The sequence below is a fragment of the Nilaparvata lugens genome, chromosome 1, assembly GCF_014356525.2.
Source record: "Nilaparvata lugens isolate BPH chromosome 1, ASM1435652v1, whole genome shotgun sequence".
NCBI classification, from domain to species: Eukaryota; Metazoa; Arthropoda; class Insecta; order Hemiptera; family Delphacidae; genus Nilaparvata; species Nilaparvata lugens.
The window spans coordinates 46,623,761-46,643,797 of record NC_052504.1 but is presented as its reverse complement, the minus strand read 5'-3'; the positions used below and the strand labels follow the sequence as shown (position 1 = coordinate 46,643,797).

At 36.2% G+C, this 20,037-nt stretch overlaps 2 protein-coding genes across 4 annotated transcripts in view; one reads left to right on the top strand and one right to left on the bottom strand.

Moving 5' to 3' along the window:
• The window catches only part of LOC111059228, a 15,105-nt gene extending 13,133 nt beyond the window's left edge, over window positions 1-1,972 (top strand). Inside the window, exon 3 of the mRNA XM_022346851.2 lies at window positions 1,104-1,972. Coding sequence (XP_022202543.2) covers window positions 1,104-1,468 — 365 coding nt within the window. The 3' untranslated portion in view covers window positions 1,469-1,972. The remainder of the gene's footprint in view (window positions 1-1,103) is intronic.
• The window catches only part of LOC111059225 (pre-mRNA-splicing factor RBM22), a 21,411-nt gene continuing 3,280 nt past the window's right edge, over window positions 1,907-20,037 (bottom strand). The window contains exons 1-6 of one of the 3 annotated variants that reach the window (XM_022346846.2): window positions 19,278-19,586; window positions 18,067-18,120; window positions 8,352-8,615; window positions 4,851-5,080; window positions 3,949-4,092; window positions 1,907-2,827 (exon numbers count right to left, since the gene is read on the bottom strand). In XM_022346846.2, the coding sequence (XP_022202538.2) occupies window positions 2,179-2,827; window positions 3,949-4,092; window positions 4,851-5,080; window positions 8,352-8,615; window positions 18,067-18,120; window positions 19,278-19,331 (1,395 nt within the window). In that variant the 5' untranslated portion in view covers window positions 19,332-19,586 and the 3' untranslated portion in view covers window positions 1,907-2,178. Of the gene's footprint in view, window positions 2,828-3,948; window positions 4,093-4,850; window positions 5,081-8,351; window positions 8,616-18,066; window positions 18,121-19,277; window positions 19,587-20,037 lie in introns of those variants that run through there. The other 2 variants (XM_039435242.1, XM_039435240.1) reach the window with 2 other exon arrangements.

Here is a 20,037-nt window from a genome sequence, read left to right as displayed (position 1 = left end):
TTATTTTACAGATATTTCATGCTCAATTATGATAATTCAAAAATTGGTACCTCTCTATTTGTCCATACTCGATGGTGACAACAAATATTGAGGGATCAGTTTTGCTCAATGTTGATTTGAATTGTCACATGGCAATATCTTAATGATTTGCAATTCATGTTACAAAATACATGTTGGATATATATGTATATATAATTAGTTGGATTAAAAAAATACTGTAAAACTTGGAATCTTTTGAAGGTTGAAGAGTTATTGATCTATACTGGATCTACTGGTTCTTGAATTTATGGGAGAAACATGAAAACTATTCAATTTTTCTCAAGGCTATTTACCAGAACCTAGTATAATAGTTCTTATTTTATTTACTTTTTGATTATAATAGCCACATAAAGGTTCTAATAATTATTTTCTGGTGCCTATTCAACAAGAATTCAGATATTCTTGGAAATTAGAGGAAGATAGTATGTTCCATTTATATGGATATCTTCCACTCACAATAGAAAATTATAGCATGTCATATGGTCGTATCTAATAAACTATTGCATACCTATAGTGAGATATACTTCAAACTGTCAGGATTCCTTTGAATAGCAGAAACACTAATCATTCATCCAATGCTCAGTTTGAAGTGAACCCTACTATAGTGTATGTACATCTCACAGCATTATTGTCGTAATAAGAGACTATCATTTTTATGAAACAAGCCTAAGATGTTGATGTTCAGGTGACATTTATTTACTAAGGTTCTGGTAAATTCAAATATTCACTATTAAGTATTTCAATGGGACTACTTAAATGTTTAATTATGAAATATCACTAGTACCCTTTTATATTTAGTATAAAACATGACTAGTTTCAGTGATGATGCCATTATCAAGAGTCTTTTTAAATTCGCACAGATTTCAATTCAAAATGTGATCATACTTCATTCAAAGTTGATTTTGAAAGGGCACTTGATAATCGTATTATTGCCGAAACTAGTCGTGTTTCATATTAAACATATATAAGGGTACCAGTGATTTTATATATATAATTAAATATGCCTATTTTAAATTATATAATGATTCATCATTTTAAAAGCTATTCTAAATTTTAATTTTCAGGACTGAAAGTGATTGGATTAGAAAGGGATAGGAGATACTGGAGCTCAAAGCCAAATTTCAAACCATTCCTACATCACTTGTATCCAGAAGACTGCAATTTCGTCGAGTGTTGCACATCGGAAAAGTACGCTCTAGCCTTCTGCTACTTCAATTACCGGGACGCATTCGATGATTACATTGATAATTACAAGGGCACTTGTGTTATTATTATTGGCCCGGGAGAGGGAAGAGGCACACACACCGATCCTGAACCCTTCGATCCGAAATTTCGATCAAAATGTTGGCAACTAAAAGATTCCCAAGAAATTTGTGGAACTAAGGATTACATTGCAGTTTATACAAGACCGCCGTTGATCGACGAATAATTTTAATTCAATGGTGGACGAATGAATATATTCGATCACGAGTAATCAATCGTAACTTGAAACAGAAGGCAACATACCATCAATATCCAAAGTTGGAAGTTTTTCACTTTATATTTTGGAAATAGTAGACTCATTCCAGTATGATTCATTGAACGTTGTAACAGAGATTGGGAACAATATTGGTTGGTGTGAGTATCAGCGATAAAATGTACAATGTTTCATTTTAACTTTCAATATCAGGAATTTGATTGTAAATACTGGAGTTCACAACACCCATCAGAAATGAATTTAAAATTATTTGAATTGAACTTTACAATTATTATTAATTCGACTTGAAAAGTCGAAGAATCAACTGAGCCTTGGTACAACACCAAGTAGTTTTCATGTATTCTACAGGAATAAATAATTAGAAATCAGTATAAAAATGAAAGTCAGATGATGGCGTTTACTACATTCAATACTTTTATTTGATTCAAACTTCATAATTAAAATCGTGTTTACAATGATTTGATGAGTTTACAATAGACCCACATAGGCCTACTGTAGGCAGTACCCAAGCGTACTTACAAAATAACAGTTTATAATAAACATGCAAGTATTCTTCGATCTTCCACAGATACAATAGAACAGTTTGCTGTTTACTATACACCTTACGATAAAATTATGCGGTCTTCCACATACACTTACAATGGAAAAGTTTAGAATAAACATCAAGCAGTGTTCTGAGCTGTTCCCATCCGCGAGGGATCTTGCGAAGGATAGTGAATGGCCGGCAAAGTGCCGGGGGGAGCGAGAGTGTTGTCGGGTGGGAGAGGAGGTGCGGGAGGGCAGAGTGGTGGTGGAGGCGGCTGAGGAGCAAACATGGGGGGCGGACGCATGCCAGGGGGGAGACGCATGTGGGGCGGGAAAAAGAAGGGGGGATTATTTTGTCCTAGCATTAGCTTGGCGGGTGGTGGCCCAGGAGGTCTCAAGCCCGACGGCGGTCGAGGCATGGGGGGCGGTAGCAGCAGAGGCGGCATAAACGGCGGAGGCGGCATCGAAGCCATTTCCGACTGGCCCAGGTTGAAGAAGTTGTCGTGGAGGTCGGAGGGCGGCATTGGCAAGGCGGCAGGCAAGCCAGGCACCGGCTCCAGTGGCTCGGCGGCTGCGTCCTGCTCGCTGACAGTGACACTGGCCGACTGCTTGCCCTGCGACTTGCCCCACTTGATGGTCATACGGCGACCACCCAGGATCAGCTTGTTAAAGGTGCGCTCGGCGGCCAGCTCGGCCGATGACCGCTGAGTGAATTGGATGAAGGCGCACTGCTGTCTAGGCACCAGTGTCACCAATCTTATCTCGCCGTACTGATAGAAGTGATCCCTTAAAACAAACACATCGTTCAAATTAATAATATCTCCAGTTATTAACTAATAACTATAATTCTCCACAATAAAGTATTTTCTATTCCTTTATTTCATTTGTATAAGTCATTCTAATTCAATTATTTCATTTGTACTATCCTACTGCATTTGTATAAAACTTGGAATATTAAGAATTAAAATTTCATGTCAAGAGGACATAACCATGATTTTTGTTTATCTGTGAAGAATAGAAGATGAAAGCTTTTTGACAAAAACCTGTTGAGTATTCCCGAATAAAAGAATAGTACATTATAAAAGGTATTAGAAAAAAAAGAAGACACGCCAAGTTTCTGAACATGAGTAGAATGGTGATTTATCGAAACTAGTAATATTCTTAAGAGCAATTTATTATTAATTGTACAGTAATTCTACATTGTAAACAGTATTTTTTATTAAATTTATTTTTTATTGGCATGATTAGAGCCTTGAATAATAAAAATTCAACTTTCAATGATTCAGACCTCGAACTTTCTAAAGATAAGATGCATTTGAAATAATAAGTATAAGTAAATAATAGGCTAATATATGGAAAATAGTAGTTCATCATAAAGTGTGAGATATTAAAAATGCAAATAAAACCAGGTAACTGGTTAGATATATAATGTTCCATCTCAAAATTTGATAGAATGTAACATGCATACTGGACTGTACATCGTACAATTTAAAAAGTAATTTCAAGTCTATTATTGACACAAAAATAAAGAACAGCTAATAGATAGTTGAATCATTTATCAAGAAAGCTAACGTGATAGGAGATACTGGAGTTCCATATATGCTATGCTTCTTTGGAAACATTTATACTATGTATCTTAAAGAAGAACAAGAACATTTAATCAAGATTTGAATGACTTTTGATTGAATTCAAAATAAAAAATACACAAAACCGCAATATATTTTTTGAGAACGATAGATTTCTTAAATACTCAAAATGAAAAGAAGAAACAGTAAAGATCCTTTACATAAACAAACTGCATGGCAACCACTTGCAAAATATTTGAATATATCATTGATAAATATCAAAGGTATACTTAAAAAAATTATTGCAGCTTATTGTAATCTTAAAATGAATAGAGGACAAACCTCAAATCCTTCTCTGTGATGCGTTCGCCCAAGTTTCCAATGTAGAGAGTGGTGATACTCTTATCTTCTGGTGAGTCCAGTTTTGGCATAGCTGACGCCCTCCTCATCAGTTTCTCAGCAACAGGATCGTTCACACCGTAATATCTGAAAAGTGAACGAATTATATAGATCTCTTCAGTCACAGCAGTTACTGATTCAGTTCTTACTTAGTTCTATTTTAGTGAAAAACTTAAATTAATGGTCGATTTCACATGAAGTTCAATCAACCATAAATATTAAGTTTTTTCAAAACTAGTAACTAGTTTCAAGTTATATTGCCACATTTATCAGGAATGAATGTGCAGGTTTTAATTGTTTTTGAAAAAAATACGTCGATTGGGTCAAATTAAAATAAACTAAAAGACGTGAAGGGTGTCTAGTTTTGGCTTGAAATTGTTAATCAATTTACGAGGGTGACAAACATTTTATCCTGTATTTCAGCTCATCGATAGTCAACTGATTGGTCAGGTTTTCGTTCTTTGTGTTGATTATATAAACTCAAGAAAAAATCAAAACATTTCGAATAATACCAAGATACTGATATTTAAAAGCAAAAACCCAACCTCGCTAGCCTACCCTTTAAACTTTAAAACATAACCTTCTAGGTTATGTTCATTAAATCTTGTAGGGTCGATGAACTGAGACCATCCCATTTACAAGATTGACACCCCAATGTTCCTCTTCTTCTAAGGCTTCAGAAAACATTAAGCAAAAAACGGGTGTACTACAGTATATATGAATTTTTTCAAAGCATATTCTTTTTTGTTCCTGCTTGTATTATTTATTATGATGGGCACAGGAGATACTCTTTCTAGAGACACACACGGATAAATTTAGATTATAAAATTAGGTGTGGATTGTACCTGTCCTTGATATTCTGGTCAGCCAAGGGATCATCGGGATCAGTGGGCTTCTCGTGTCGATAGGGACACTCCTCGCCCCGCCGACACTCGCCCTTCACCCAGAACGAGCAGATGTGCGGTCGGTTGCGCTTGTAGTAGGGCGTGGTGCGAGCCAGCTTCATCAGCATGTCACTGGCCGCCTGCGTCTTGCCCAGACTCCCGGCCGGTGTGGTCGCATCCAGTTTGCCCATCTACCAACAAAGCCCAAAGCCACGCCTGCATTCACGCCACATCAACTCATACAATTATGAAAATACATCGAGTGAAGCTACTGACTCTCTACAATTACAAGATTTGGATCCATGAAAGACTGAAAACGACTTGATATTTTCAAAACCACTAAATTATTGAAACAATTTGATTTGCTAATTTCGGTTATAGTATATTTCGCACCTAGGGCCGAAAATGAGACTTTTCCGGCTCGAAATCGGTTTTCAAGTCCGAGGCCGTAGGCCAAGGACTAGAAATGATTGAGAGCCGGAAACATATTTTTGCCCGTGGTGCGAACGCTATTTTTCGCCACACAGAAAAATAAAACTATATATAATGAGAATAAATGTTTATTAGGCACTTCCGAAAGCAGAACTGGAAGGTCATAGCTCTAGCAAATCTGAGGTAATCTGAATATCAGGAAATTTCCAGGTATTTTTATTTTTTATTCTGATTTGTCCAAATAACCTAAATGATTATGTTCAATTATATTTTAATGTGGGAGGTTGAGTTTATACTTTTATATTCTTCCAAATGACAATAAGATGATATTATTATAAATATTTTGATTCTTGAATAATAAACACAAATAATGAAAAGATTTTTGATTAGCTGTTTTAGCACACTTAAAATTTGGCCAATCTGAATGTCAACGTCAACAATGCGGAAGTTTAGGTTAGAAGTTCTATCCTACTCTGAAAATCGAATTTGAATAGTTTATATTATATCTTATATGTATTTCATTCATCTAAATAAAATGATAGTATCTTATTGCAGAATACTTTTATTCAATTTTAGAAGCATAAACTGATTCCGTTTCATAGACTATTTGTAAAAACGTTCAGCACCAAGGATATTGACCAAGTAGTTCCAAAATTATCCACCAGGTTTAGTGGTAAACGCAGTACAAGCTGCGTTTGGGTAGATTTCAATTTGTCTAAATAACCTAAAAGATTATGTTCAATTATGTTTTAATGTGGGAGGTTGAGTTTATAAATTTTTATTCTTTCAAATGGCAATAAGATGATACTATTATGAATGTTTTGATTATTGAATAATAAACACAAATAATAATGAAAAGTTTTTTGATCAGCTGTTTTAGCGCACTTGAAATTTGGACAATCTAAATGTCAACAATGCTTGTTATCGTCGACTGCGAAAGTTGAGGTTAGAAGTCCTATCCTACTCTGAAAATCAAGTTTGAATAGTTTATAATATATCTTATTTGTATTTCATTCATCCAAATGAAATTATAGAATCTTATTGCAGAATACTTTATTCAATTCTAGAAGCATAAACTAATTCCGTTTCATAATAGGCCTAAACTATTTGTAAAAACGTTCAGCACCAAGGAAATGGCCCAAGTAGTTCCAAAATTATCCACCAGGTTTTGTGGCAAAAGGTTATGAGGTTAGAGGTCGGATTCTATTATACTCTGAAAATTGAAGTTGAATAGTTTATAATATCAATTCAATTCAAAAAATAATTTATTCCGCACAACATAATATTATTACAAAACATTGTACCATCTAAAAATACAAAGAAAATACTAATAAAAATTATATGTTTTGCCTTAGATGACAAAAACATAAAGCGACATAAATATGAGCACACCTAAGCATAAGCCCTATTGGAGTGCACTTCTCTTAAAATAAAATAAATTTAAAGACTATAGTATCAAATATCTTATTTGTATTTCATTCATCCAAATAAAATGATAGTATATTAAGAATACTTTATTCAATTATAGAAGCATAAACTGATTCCGTTTCATAAGATAAAAAATCTGGTGTGGCGCACTCACACAACTTTCCTTGCCGTTATGAGAATTGATCACCTGACGCTAGTGTTTAAAATAAATTTAAAGACTAGAGTATCAAATATCTTATTTGTATTTCATTCATCCAAATAAAATGATAGTATATTAAGAATACTTTATTCAATTCTAGAAGCATAAACTGATTCCGTTTCATAAACTAAAAAATCTGGTATGGCGCACTCACACAACTTTCCTTGCCGTTATGAGAATTGATCACCTGACGCTAGTATTCCCGCGCATCTCAAGTCTACTATTCGAAGATTTGAGCCAGCTGGTGACAGGGCAATAACGCTGGAGACACACGAGGTCTGCTATCTCTTCATAGTGAATCATTTAATAGAATCAACAGTTGCCAACAGTTTGCAATTGGATAATCACATTTTCTCAAATTTCGAGCTTATTTTTAATTTTAGGTGAAAATGAAATGTTACTGAACATTAATTGTAGAGATTCTCATGCTCAATCTTTTCCACTCGAAATTTTTTGTTCAAATTGTATCTGAAGCCTGATAATTGAGAATCTAAAATCAAACTTTGCATAGATGGGGCGGAGCTCCTGAAATTTTTACAGATATGGGACTTATGGCAGTTGATAGAGCTTATCAATGACTAATTTAGGTATGAATTTGATCGAAATCGTTGGAGCCGTTTCCGAGAAAATCGCGAAAAACCCTGTTTTTGACAACATTTTCGCCATTTCAGCCGCCATCTTAAATTGAATTTGATCGAAATTGTTCGTTTCGGATCCTTATATTGTAAGGACCTTAAGTTCCAAATTTCAAGTCATTCCGTTTATTGGAATATTAATATATTATCATATTACTTGTTATAAGTAAAGTCATGAAAATATAAGTACTGGAAGCACTGGTTTTTTAAAATCATTTCCCAATTACAACTGACAACTTCTCGATTTCAATTCGTATGTTCTCCAATTGAAATGATACTTTCTCAAATAAAATTCACTTTTCTCAACTACAAGTGATGACTTCTCAAATAAAATTGACTATTCTCATTTACATCTGACGTTTTCTCAAATACAAATGACTATTCTCAATTACAATTGATACTTTCTCAAATACAGTTGGAAAAGGTGTAGTAAACGCCACTATTGTCCCTGTGTGCAAGGTTTTAAAAATATATATTATTTATCTAATACCAAGATAAATGAAATATTAGTTAATTTTTTTTCTTTAGGTCGTCTACTTTTGAATATAAATAAGAATATAAATCTTAGTACCCATTTTAAAATTATTTCACATCACGTCATGTTTCGGCTATATAATGCCATTATCAAGCCGATAATGATAATAATTATCACTTGATAATGACATTATATAGCAGAAACATGTAGTGATGAAATAATTTTAAAAAGGGTACTCAGATCTATGTTTGAAATATTAGTTCATTGAAAAATTTAAAGGATCATAAACAAACCTCATTGTCCATATTTTGAATGTAGTACTCTTTGTTGACTTCAGATCGAGGCAGGTCGTCCTTGATGCGAAGAGCGGTGTCCCTGACCTGAATAGGCAGACCGTATTCCAAATCGAGAAGACATGTTTGACAAACGTTTTTCATCCGACTGCAGGTCTGACAGACCTCCGTCTTCTTGAAGCGCATCCTCGCTCCTGGACACCACCGGAACACGGTGAATGGACGAGAGCAGATTTTGCATTCTTTGCCGTATTTCTCTTTGGTCTGGAACAAATAGATAGTTTTCATGAAATACACATGAAAACATACTGTGTTTCAGTCGGTAGTGTGTCTGTGTTGGAGAGTCAAACTTTTTGAGTCGTCCAGGTGTACCAACTAATTATTGTGGATCTAACGGCAGTATTTGAAGGATTGCTCTGTATCAGCTGTTGACAAAAATTCCCAAAATTCCTTGGAGCAGCCTCTCTGTAACTACATTCATAGATGTTATTATTATTGTTTACGAAACAGATTATCAGCCGCCGGCTTTATCACAGGGTTTGTAAAGGTCAATAGGAAAGAAAGAACACCTGTTGAAAGGCTTTTAAATATCCAACTCATAGCTATCGCTTATCGCACTGCATATGGACGGGCTATTTCTGATAAATATAAAAACAAACTGAACTAATTGTGTGAAATTCCAAACAAATAACGATTCTCTGTTTTCTTCCAGTCTTTCTTACCCTCCTATTTCTTTCTATCCTATCTATTCAGGAGCTTCCATAGTTCTCTCCAAAACTACGATTGCTCTCGCAGCGTTTCCTAGAACTTCCTCTGTTACTTTTCCTTTTCCAGGCTACTTGTATCTGCACTCCACTCACGCCCATAATTCCACAGCAATAATTGAAAAATTGATTACTTTCCAAGGTACCGATCAAAAAATCGTTCCATGATGGCTAATATAGAAATGGATACCTTAGAGAAGGTGATGGAAAAATTCAAAACTGAAATTATTGTAAATAACACCAAACAAGTTATTAAGGAGGAAATAGCATCTTTAAATATAAGCTCTCTGTTCACAGAGCAAAATACGAGAATTGATGCGCTTACCAAGGAGAATGAAAGATTGAAGCAGGAGCTTCAGAAACAAAATATTCAAATTGGAAGCTTGAGAAGAGAGAATAACGTGGTATTCTTTGGTGTTAGCGAGGCTGAGGAGGAACGTGATGAACAGTGCATGAAGAAAATTTTAGATATTTGTAATGATGTACTTTCGATCGAGCTCAAATCTAATGACACCAATTTTGTTCGAAGAATCGGCAAGAGAAAGGTGGGTAGCAATCGTCCAATACTGTTCTCCCTAGTGTCAGGATTCAAGAAAACATCAATTATGCAACGGAGTGGGAAGTTAAAAAATACAAAAATATTCTTGGCCCACGACTTGGATGAAAAGTCACGTGAGAGACGTAGGGAACTAAATAAAATAAGTAAGAAACTCCGAGATTCGAATCGAAATGTCAGAATGAGGAAAAGCGGCTTGTAAATCGATGGGAAATTTTTCACCTATGAAGAAGTCAAGCAAGAGTTTGTAGAGGGGAAAGAGTTGGGAGGTGGTCAGGGCGGCAATGATAATGTTGATGGAATGGAAAATCAGAGGAAGCGCAGAAGAGAGGGGAATCAGTGTCAGCCGGAAAAACTTGGAGCGACGAGCAAGAGTAAGTCTGAAATTACTCAGTTTTTTCGTCCCTTATGTGAATCATCACCCGCGGGCAGTCAGTCCACTCAGTAAAGATATTGATAAAACAGAAAATTATCGTATTAAAATAATCTCGTATAACATTGCTGGTATTAAAAATAAGGTATATGATTCTGATTTTATGAGCTTTCTTCAAGAATTTGATATATTCGTTTTGATGGAAACTTTTTTGTACGATGAAGAGCTGTTTTCTAAGATAAGATTAAGACTTAATGATTACGATATGGATTGGCAACCAGCTGTACGCACGTCAATTTATGGTAGAGCAAGTGGAGGAATGATTTGTGGGATTCGGAAGAATAATAAGAGAAGCGCAACATTTCGTGTAGTTGAGGATTTCACTGTCATTGATATTCTTCTTGATGGAAATTCAATATACTTGGTACCAGTATATATGAAGGCTAGTGAGTGGAATAATAATTTTAATCAGTTGTATGATTTCCTACTCAATCTGGGTGATAAAAAGGTTATTTTGATGGGAGATTTGAATGGAAGAGTTGGAAGCTGTCAGGTGATACCTGATGTCATGCTGGCAAATTTTCATGACTTGGAACAAACAAATAGAGTATCTAAGGATACAATTGTGAATGTAAATGGCAGGGCACTCTTATCATTGTTCAGTGACTTTACTCTCATATTAATGAATGGCCGAATGCTGGGTGACTTGAGTGGAGAATTCACATATATTGGTGGTCAAGGGTCTTCAGTAGTAGATCTTTGTGCAGTTTCAGCTGATATGATTACACATGTAATATCATTTGAGGTTCGTCCCACAACCTTTTCAGACCATCTGCCAATCGTACTTGAATTGAGAGGAGATCGACTGGATAGTCTTCACGAGAGTACAAGAATTATTCCACTGCTGCCGAAGTTAAAATGGAACCCACAAAGGAAGGACATCTATCGGCAAGAAATCAATGCGTTGGTGGAGAGTTTGGATGCAGACAGCGAGCAGGATGGGGATATCAATATTCAAATTACGCGCCTCACCAGTCTTATATATGAGTGCTTCCCACTAAAAAGTATTTGACCAGATAGGCAGATCTCCTCTTTTAAAAAGCAAAGTTGGTTTGACGACGATTGCAGAGCTGCGAGAAAAAAGTTTCTGATTTATTGAAGGTCTTCAGAAGAACAAATTGTGAAGCTATTAGAGAGCAGTATGTGCAAACGAGGCATCAATGTAGACAGTTGTGCACCGAGAAGAAGAAGTACTGGACCAGTTTTGTGGAGAGCTTCAATACTGTTTCAGATGCCAAGGAGTTCTGGAGTGTAGTTAGAAAGCTAAAGAAGTCACAGTTTCTCTCATGCTCAGGAATTTCTATTGATGACTGGATGCAGCACTTCAGAAATCTCTTGAACCCAGCCGTCTCCTGTGAAGAGATTTGTTATTTAGAGCCCAAGACTTTGGTTGAAGTATTAAATTCTCCGGTTACACTGAACGAGCTGAGCAGAGTTCTACTGAAAGCAAAGGATAACAAGGCGCCAGGAGATGATAGGATTCCCTACGAATTCTACAAAAATGCCCCCACGAACTTTAAAGAGAGACTGGACAGTGTCTTCAATAGGATATTGGATACAGGAGTCGTTCAGGAGTGCAATAGTATTCCCGATTTTCAAGAAGGGTGACAGAAATGAACCTTCAATCTATAGAGGCATATCATTTGGAAATACTGTTGGAAAGTTGTTTGCTGGTGTCCTATTGAAAAGACTTGAGGCATGGAATATGCAGAACAATGTACTCGGCGAGTTTCAGGCGGGGTTTCGAAGGGCATACTCCACGGTTGATAATATATTCAACCTTGTCAGCATTGCTAGAGTGAAGTGCAGTTCAAAGAGGCAGAGGCTTTATGCATTCTTTGTAGACCTATCTGCTGCCTTTGATCGAGTTGATAGATACTCTCTTTTCTATAAATTAGCTGCAATGGGGATATCAACGATAATTATTGATGTCCTGAGAAGTATGTATGAGGGTACAAGTTCAAGGGTGTGGGGACAAGAGGGGCTGTCACAGGCATTTGAAACGTGTACAGGGGTCAAACAAGGATGTTTGTTGAGTCCGCTTCTCTTTTCCCTCTTCATCAATGATAAAGAAGACTACCTAGAGGGAGGTATAAACATCAGAGGGACACGTATTAAGTTACTCGCATATGCAGATGGTATTGTGCTGGTAGCATCTCATGAATGGACACTGAAAAAAATGATAGAAGGCTTAGACAGGTATTGCGAACCGTGGGGTCTACAGGTGAACCTAAGCAAGTCGAAGATAATGATTTTTAGGAATGGTAGAAGAAAAAGACAGTCTGAGAATTGGAGTTTCAATGGTGAAGAGATTGAGGTGGTCAATCACTACTAGTACTTGGGAATGGTATTCACTCCAAAACTTTCTTGGACTAGACATCTGAAGGAGAAGGCTGACATGGCACTGACAGCTCTAAATTCGTGTGCCATGATTATTCTCAATGATAAAATTGGATTTGCTGCAAAAAAATAATCTTCCATTCTGTTTCTGGAGCTATACTTTGCTATGGAGCACAGATTTGGGGGACGAGGATCTATGATGTGGTGGAAAAAGTACAAAGGACTTTTATCAAGAGGGTGTTCAGTTTACCGATGAATGACCCAAATTACATCCTGTCTCTGGAAACTGGACTGCCAAGTTTGTTCGCATACACCCTCAAGCAACATGTGAAGTATATACAGCGAGTGCTAGCCATGCCCGAGAACAGATACCCTCGAATATTGTTTTTGGAGGTCATGGAGAAACAACTTTATCTTCTCAAGGAATGGAAAGACATCAGTGATAAGCTACAGATATCCTTGGAACCGGAGACGATTGGTAGCGTCAATGTTGATGGCATCGACGCCACAGTGGAGCGGCAGTTGGAGGGCTGATGTCGAGAGCGGGTGCTGAGTTCGCAGAGGCTGGTGTTGGACGACTTCCCATTGGTGAAATGGCTGTTTAAGGCGAGAACTGAGCTCATTCGCCTCAACGGCTACTCATTTGTTGCTGGCAGTGGACTTTGCTCGCTGTGCAATTTGAGAAAAGAAGAAGATGTCGTCCACTTCTTGGGAGAGTGCCCTGTCTTGAAGGAGTTCAGATGGAGGTACTTTCGGAGGAGAGTGTTGTCAGCGGACGAACTGCAGCCCTACCTGAACGGCGAGAATTGGAGAGCTGTGGGAGCCTACTGCAGGCAGGCGTGGAGCTACCGATACGCACTGGTCAGGGAGTTCAACTATTGAAAATTGCCAACCTACCCAAATGTCAACAATTGACCTGGGATATAAGCCAGCGACAAATTAAAGTGTGAAAAATGAAGGACTATGAAAAGTTATCTATTGTATATTTGATGTTATCTATTTTTCATGCATTTTGTGTATTTCTATTGCAATCAATAAAGGCATTATTATTATTATTATTACACATGAAAACAAAAAATAAATAGATTACAGTCAAAACTAGAGACCCCCTGTGTTGAAGAACTCGCTAATGAACTTTTGTATTGATGTCTGAGATCCGCAACTTGTAATTAAAGAGTTGGTGAGAATTATTATTTTAGAGACAGCTAAATATATCTTTTACAAGTATGATACATTAGTAGGTTCCATGTGAATCCTATTCCAATTGAAAAAAAAACTTCTGTCGCTTCAAAACTTTTGTCCGCCATCTTGGATCCGTCATATGGATCCAACTTCAATTCGAATCCAGCTTCATTTTGAATTCAAATTCATTTTTTTCAAATGGGAAGGTGGTCATGTGATACATGATTTCGATACAGAATTTCAATGGAAAATTAATTGCAAAACCCGCAAATCGATATCTGAAACCGTTTCAATGATCTCAACATTTGAAAATACCAATAAATGATACAAAAATGAAATGAATGGGTACCATTCAAATTCTATTGAATAATCAAGTGTTAGTGAACACTTTTGGTAGCTTCTACTCACAAATTTAATATTTTGAACAAAAAAGCAAGTGCTATCACAAGTTGTATTAATTAAGTGTATGTAAAAGGCAGGCAGGCAGACGTTAACGGAAGCGAGTTAATATAGAACTTGTAAATTAATGTCGTGTATCATTAGCTGAAATCATGTGTCGGCGCATCAAGTCTGTTTGTCTGACAGTCTGTGTGACAATTGCCAAATAATAGTATCAGCTTCTTTAAATAAATGGAAAAATTACAGAAATAGCATGCAAATAATTAAAGCTGACTGATAAATGATAAATCAAAACAAATTTTTTCTTATGTACTTTCAATAATTTTTATATCCTGAAAAATGACAAAAGAGTGAGTCAATTTTATTGTCCAACGGACTTAAACTGTAAAAAGCTTCAAAAAATTCGTGTTTAAAATTTGAAGCTGATTGATCAATTATCTCTAAAGCTCTTGTCAAACAATCAGACAGAAAACACTTTGGGCTCTAGTAAGTCAAAGAACTCCCCTTACGCTCGTTCAATAAATGATTTTGTTTTAAACAAAGTGCTTCTTTTAATCTTTGTGAATCCCCCCTCCCGCGGAAACTAGTCAATGGGCAATGCTCAAGGATGTGACTCATAGTCTGCACCTCACCACAATCACAGAGAGGAGAGCCAACAAAGCCTCAACGGTGCATGTTTCTCTGGAATCTTCCCTGTCCAGTCCTGTACTTATTCAGCCGTACCAAGAGGTGCCTTGGCCATTCACTGTAGCCAACCAAGATGCCTGTGTGGGATCAGTAACTAACACTTTTGGTTGACTGCTGATATTCAGGCTTTATAGGATGAAGCCAAGCTGGTTTTCTAGACTTGAGCCTCAAAGGCGCTGATATGTTCATAAGTAAGTCGTCATGGATCGAAAGTTCTGGCATAAGGATCCAGGAAACTTTTGAGGGTACCAACTGCTTGTCTCTGACGCTTTATGACCTGAGCAAAGTGTTTGACTGCGTATCCTTAAAATAGTGATTGGCATTGGCGTAGATTGCTGTTTGACATTGGTGGGGGGGGGGACTGGGGGGTGCCCCCAGCAGATTTTTTTTGAAAAATATCTTATTAAGATGGTGGTATTTAAAGCATATTTTACCTCAAATCCGTTTTAAATCCTCTTATTCGGCATTGGTAAATTAGTAATAAAAATTATTTACAAAAAAAAACAGCATAATGAAACAGCATTATTTGTATTGTTTGTTTTGATTACCAGCCATAATTTCAATCTTGAATAATTTTTTCCGGGGGACATAGCATATACCTTAAAATATTGGGTGGACGCGTCCCCCGTGTCCCCCCAGGTTCTGCGACCAAGATGGTGATTGGTAAGGTTGAGCGATATGGTTGAGGTGGTGCTGTTGTTCAGGCCCTCAAGTCTTATTTGAAGTATCGTAGGCAGGTCATATCTATTATAGTACCGAATTCAAGGGCTCTGCCTATAAATAATTATGGTGTCCCGCAGGGTTTGGTATTGGGACCCGTATTATTTTTTAATGCAATGAATGACCTAGCTCTTGACCTTGAGGGTAGGGCACTGAAGTTTGCGGGTGATAGCACATTGATTTCTTCCGGCCCAAATCTGACCCAGGTGCAGCAGGAGGATGATGGATAAACAATTGTTCTGTAACATTTGTGTCATTTGTTTTCATGAAATTTTTTTGTAACTCGTGTCATTTGTGTATCATTTAAACAAATGCTGCTGGTGAGTGGTTAGAAGCAAATAATTTGCTACTGAATGTGGACAAGACTGGTTTGTACACTGAGTCGCAGTCAGCCCATCGGCACTCAAAGTGTGTTTCTCCTTGGATTCTCCATCGATCCAAAGCTTACCTGGGAGTGCCATATCGAGGGCATCTGTAAGAGGCTGTTACGAGTCGCTTACTTGCTGAGGAAATTAACACAGTTGGTGAGCGAGCCCCACTTGCTGGTGGTGTACCATGCTCTTTTCCTCAGCATCCTGAGCAATGGACTGCTGCTCTGAGGTTACGCTTCTGCATGTAAAGATGTATTCAAGCTGCAAAAGAGGGCCATCCGTATTCTTACCTTACCTTCAGTGGCTTCCTGGACCTCTCTTCCAGTACCCAGGTGTAATGACCATCTACAGTCATATATATTTGAGTGTCATGTTTGTGCGAGCAAATATTGGGAAGCTCAACACAAGGAGTGACTTCCATGGTAACAACACTAGACCTACCTCCGCAGTGCAGGCTGGTTGCTTGGCTGAATCGGACTAGGCGCTGAGACAGCAAATAATAGCAGCGTTGGTGGGAATGCGAGCGGCCGCAGTTAGCTCTTCCACCCAGCAATGATCGGCGTAGTTCCGCCTAGCGGACAGACGAAAGATCAATCCAGTCGGTTATTTGATCCCTCCAGCCAGGCTCAGCCAAGCAGCCGAGACAATAGAACAATGGAGTGGCGGTCTTATTCGCGTTCATCAGCAGTTTTCTTTCTCACGATTATTTTGATTTTTGTGTGTCAATAATAACTCCAGTCACCAGTAAAAAGTTTCCAGAAACGTGGTGTACTACCATATTAATGACTTTTCATGATGATTTTTAATTATTTAAAAACATTGTTGACATTCTGAGCCTTCAGGCTAAACTTGGGGTCGCTGAGAACGAATCTGCAATAAGAATTTCTCTATCACGAAAAATAACGAAAAAAAAACAGCTGTTAATCTTCCGGCAACCGTTATCAGTCATTCTACAATGCGGCCGAAACACTTCCAAGCCAGACACCCATCTCAAATGACAACAACGCCAAGCTGTGAGAAACCATCCTGCACTGCGGCGCTATAGTGAGGTCCACGTTATAATGACAGTATTTGATCAACTTTGGTTTTGCTATCCTTTTCTAGGTTCACAACGAAGCCAATTATGTTTTTGACAGTGTAGAAATATAATTAATTGATGCAGAGAATCGGCATCGCTATTCTCCTATCTTTATCCACTGCCATTATAAAGTGGACCTCACTATAGGTTAAAAGTCGAGGTCTTATAGATTTGGCCATACAACCGTTTGCCAAAGACCCGCAATGCATTTCCTGCATTGGCCCTGTGGATCTTCAATAAACTGCCTGAGGATTCAAAGAGTTTAAACTTACCAGCATTCTCAAGACCAGCATGACTCTAGATTTAAATGTTAGTTTGAGAGAGAGCCATTTTATTCCATTTGAGAATATTTTCTAGACGATCATTATAACTTGGTAGGTCTTGTTTAAGGCTGTGCAAAGGCTAAAAATAAACTTTCTACTGGTGATATTTTTCATAGTTTTTTTGATTTGTAAATCATGAAGCTATCAAAATGAAAAAGTTTCCTCAGGAAAACATCTTTTCCCGATCATTACTTTTTGAGATATGAGCGCCTAAAGTTCGAATTTTTGGGAAAGAAAATTTCAAATTCGGTAAGAAATAAATCCATGAGATTTAGTGGATAAATTCTTCATGGTATTAATGATTGAATGAAACAAAAAAATGCTGAAAATATCCATTTTTGATAAAGTTATTCAATTTACCAAAAATAACTTTTTCTAGTTACGGTATTTTTAGTAGCCTAAATTGAATAACTTTATCAAAAATTGATATTTTCAAAACATTTTTGTCTTATTAAATCAACAATACCATGAAGAATTTATCTTCTGAATCTCATGGATTTATCTTTTACCGAATTTGAAATGTTCTGTCCCAAAAATTTGAACTTTAGGCGTTCATCATATCTCAAAAAGATTTTTTTTCCATCGGAAAAAAAAATGTTTTTCTGTGAAAACTTTTTTATTTTGATAGCTTGATAATATACAAATCAAAAAACTTTAAAAAATATAACCAGTAGAAATTTAATTTTTAGCCTTTGCACAGCCTTAATTAATCTATGCTGCCATCTTGATAGTTGTATTGTAAAATAATAGATAGTTGTAACTAAAACTCTTGACGCAAACCATCCGGCCTTGGTGGTATTGACAAACCATGCTGGTATTTGTGAGGAAGAAGGTAATTCCGGTAACATATTCAAATACTCACCATGCGAATGTATGGGTTGTCACCGAGACATGTCTGGCAAAGAATTGGGAATTCCTAAAACAAAAAAAAAGTTGTTAACTCTCAAAACAGAAATTAAAATAATAGGCCTATTGCGGATCAAAATAAGAAAAGTTATTTCAATTGTAACAAATTATGTAAAAATATAAGGGAATTCAATAATGGAGAAATGCACTAAATGGTTGTCTGTCAATAAATTGTAAACATTTTAATTTTATACTTTTGACGTTTTATAATTATAAGAACATAAATGATCGACTGGATACTTATAATATAATATATAGTTCATTTTTGGATGAATATCTAACCGAATAAAAATAGAATCCACTAATTGACTGTTCATGTATATAATTAAATTACTCAGTGGGAGTGTAGTATACAAGCTTCTTTCACTGAATTGAAAATTAATGGAAAGAACCAATTGATTAACTGGTTTGTTTGATACTGAGAAACTATTTCATATTTATAGCCTACTGTACTCCCACAAAGTACGGTATATGGGTAAACCCAGTATATGGGTTTTTGTGTTCAGATTCCAATATTTGCTTTACCAAACCTAACCTTATTCTCATAAGACCGTTTTAGTTTTTCAATTGTATGAAATTAAAAACTTGAGTTTCAAGAAATTTTAATTAAGTTGAACTCTTGAAAAAATGTCAGAATATAAGAAAATTGTTTAATGACGCTGAAGATTAACATTTATTCTTCCAAATAATTCATTAGTGCCAACATTTTATATTCATTAGAAGATAAACTAATTTATTGATGCTATTATTAATATATAATGCATCAATTGTTATTTATTTATTATTTTACAAAGGCGACTTTCTAGAAGTATTTTAAGCCTAGGTGATGATGATGATGAGATGAATGATAATAGGCCTACAATGAAGGTAGAGTTATGAATGAATAAAAATTATAGGTTATGCTATCCACTTGAATAGATTTGAGTCCACTTTTCAGTCCAGAAATAAATATTTTATTCAATATTTATAATAATTCAATATTTTATGTCATTTAGCTTAATAATTACAATGAATTAAGCCCTAAGTTACTGAAAGATATGTTATGCTATAGGCCTATCAAGAATAGACGAATTAAAAAATATCCAATTTGAATGGAATGGATAGTCTTAAAATGAGACGAAGACTAATTTTTAATTAACATATAAATAGAAGTAGGCTAATACTTACAGCATCTTCCCAATTTTGACGATTATAGGTGTTAGCTGTTTTTGAAGTTGCCATTTGAAAAGTTGGTGTGTAATTTGTGTAGATTAATGCAAGTTCAATACAAAAAATAGTCACAAAATCAAAACTAGTAGAACTAAACTTGATAATTTACGATCATCAATCAATGAGTCAAATAAATATCATTTTAATTATGTTAGACAATTAATAATACCCAAACACCCAAATCTAACCTAAACTGAAAATTGACATCCCAAGCACAGAATAGGTATACTCCTATACTGTGTCCCAAGATCGCAAGGTGTCGCAAGTGAAGAATCCGCTGGAGGAATCTTCTGGCGATCAGAGGTACCACTACAATTCCATTACCACACCACCACCAACTTTTGATTTCATAATTTTCACAGTTTTTAAATTTTTTTCATAATTTTCACAGATTTACAGTTTTTATAATCGCTCCATTATTGTTTGAATATACGCAATTGACAAATGAATGGTTATAGTTAATAATGGTCAATAATTTTCAAGAAATAAGTATTCTTATTAAGGGAATAATTTTGATCAAGCTGCTCCTGCCATAGCCATTTGAATCTGAACCACTTTGCAGTTTACAAATACAAACTAACCTATAAATGACTCCGCAGTGCAGGCTGGTTGCTTGGCTGAATCGGACTAGGCGCTGAGACAGCAAATAATAGCAGCGTTGGTGGGAATGCGAGCGGCCGCAGTTAGCTCTTCCACCCAGCAATGATCGGCGTAGTTC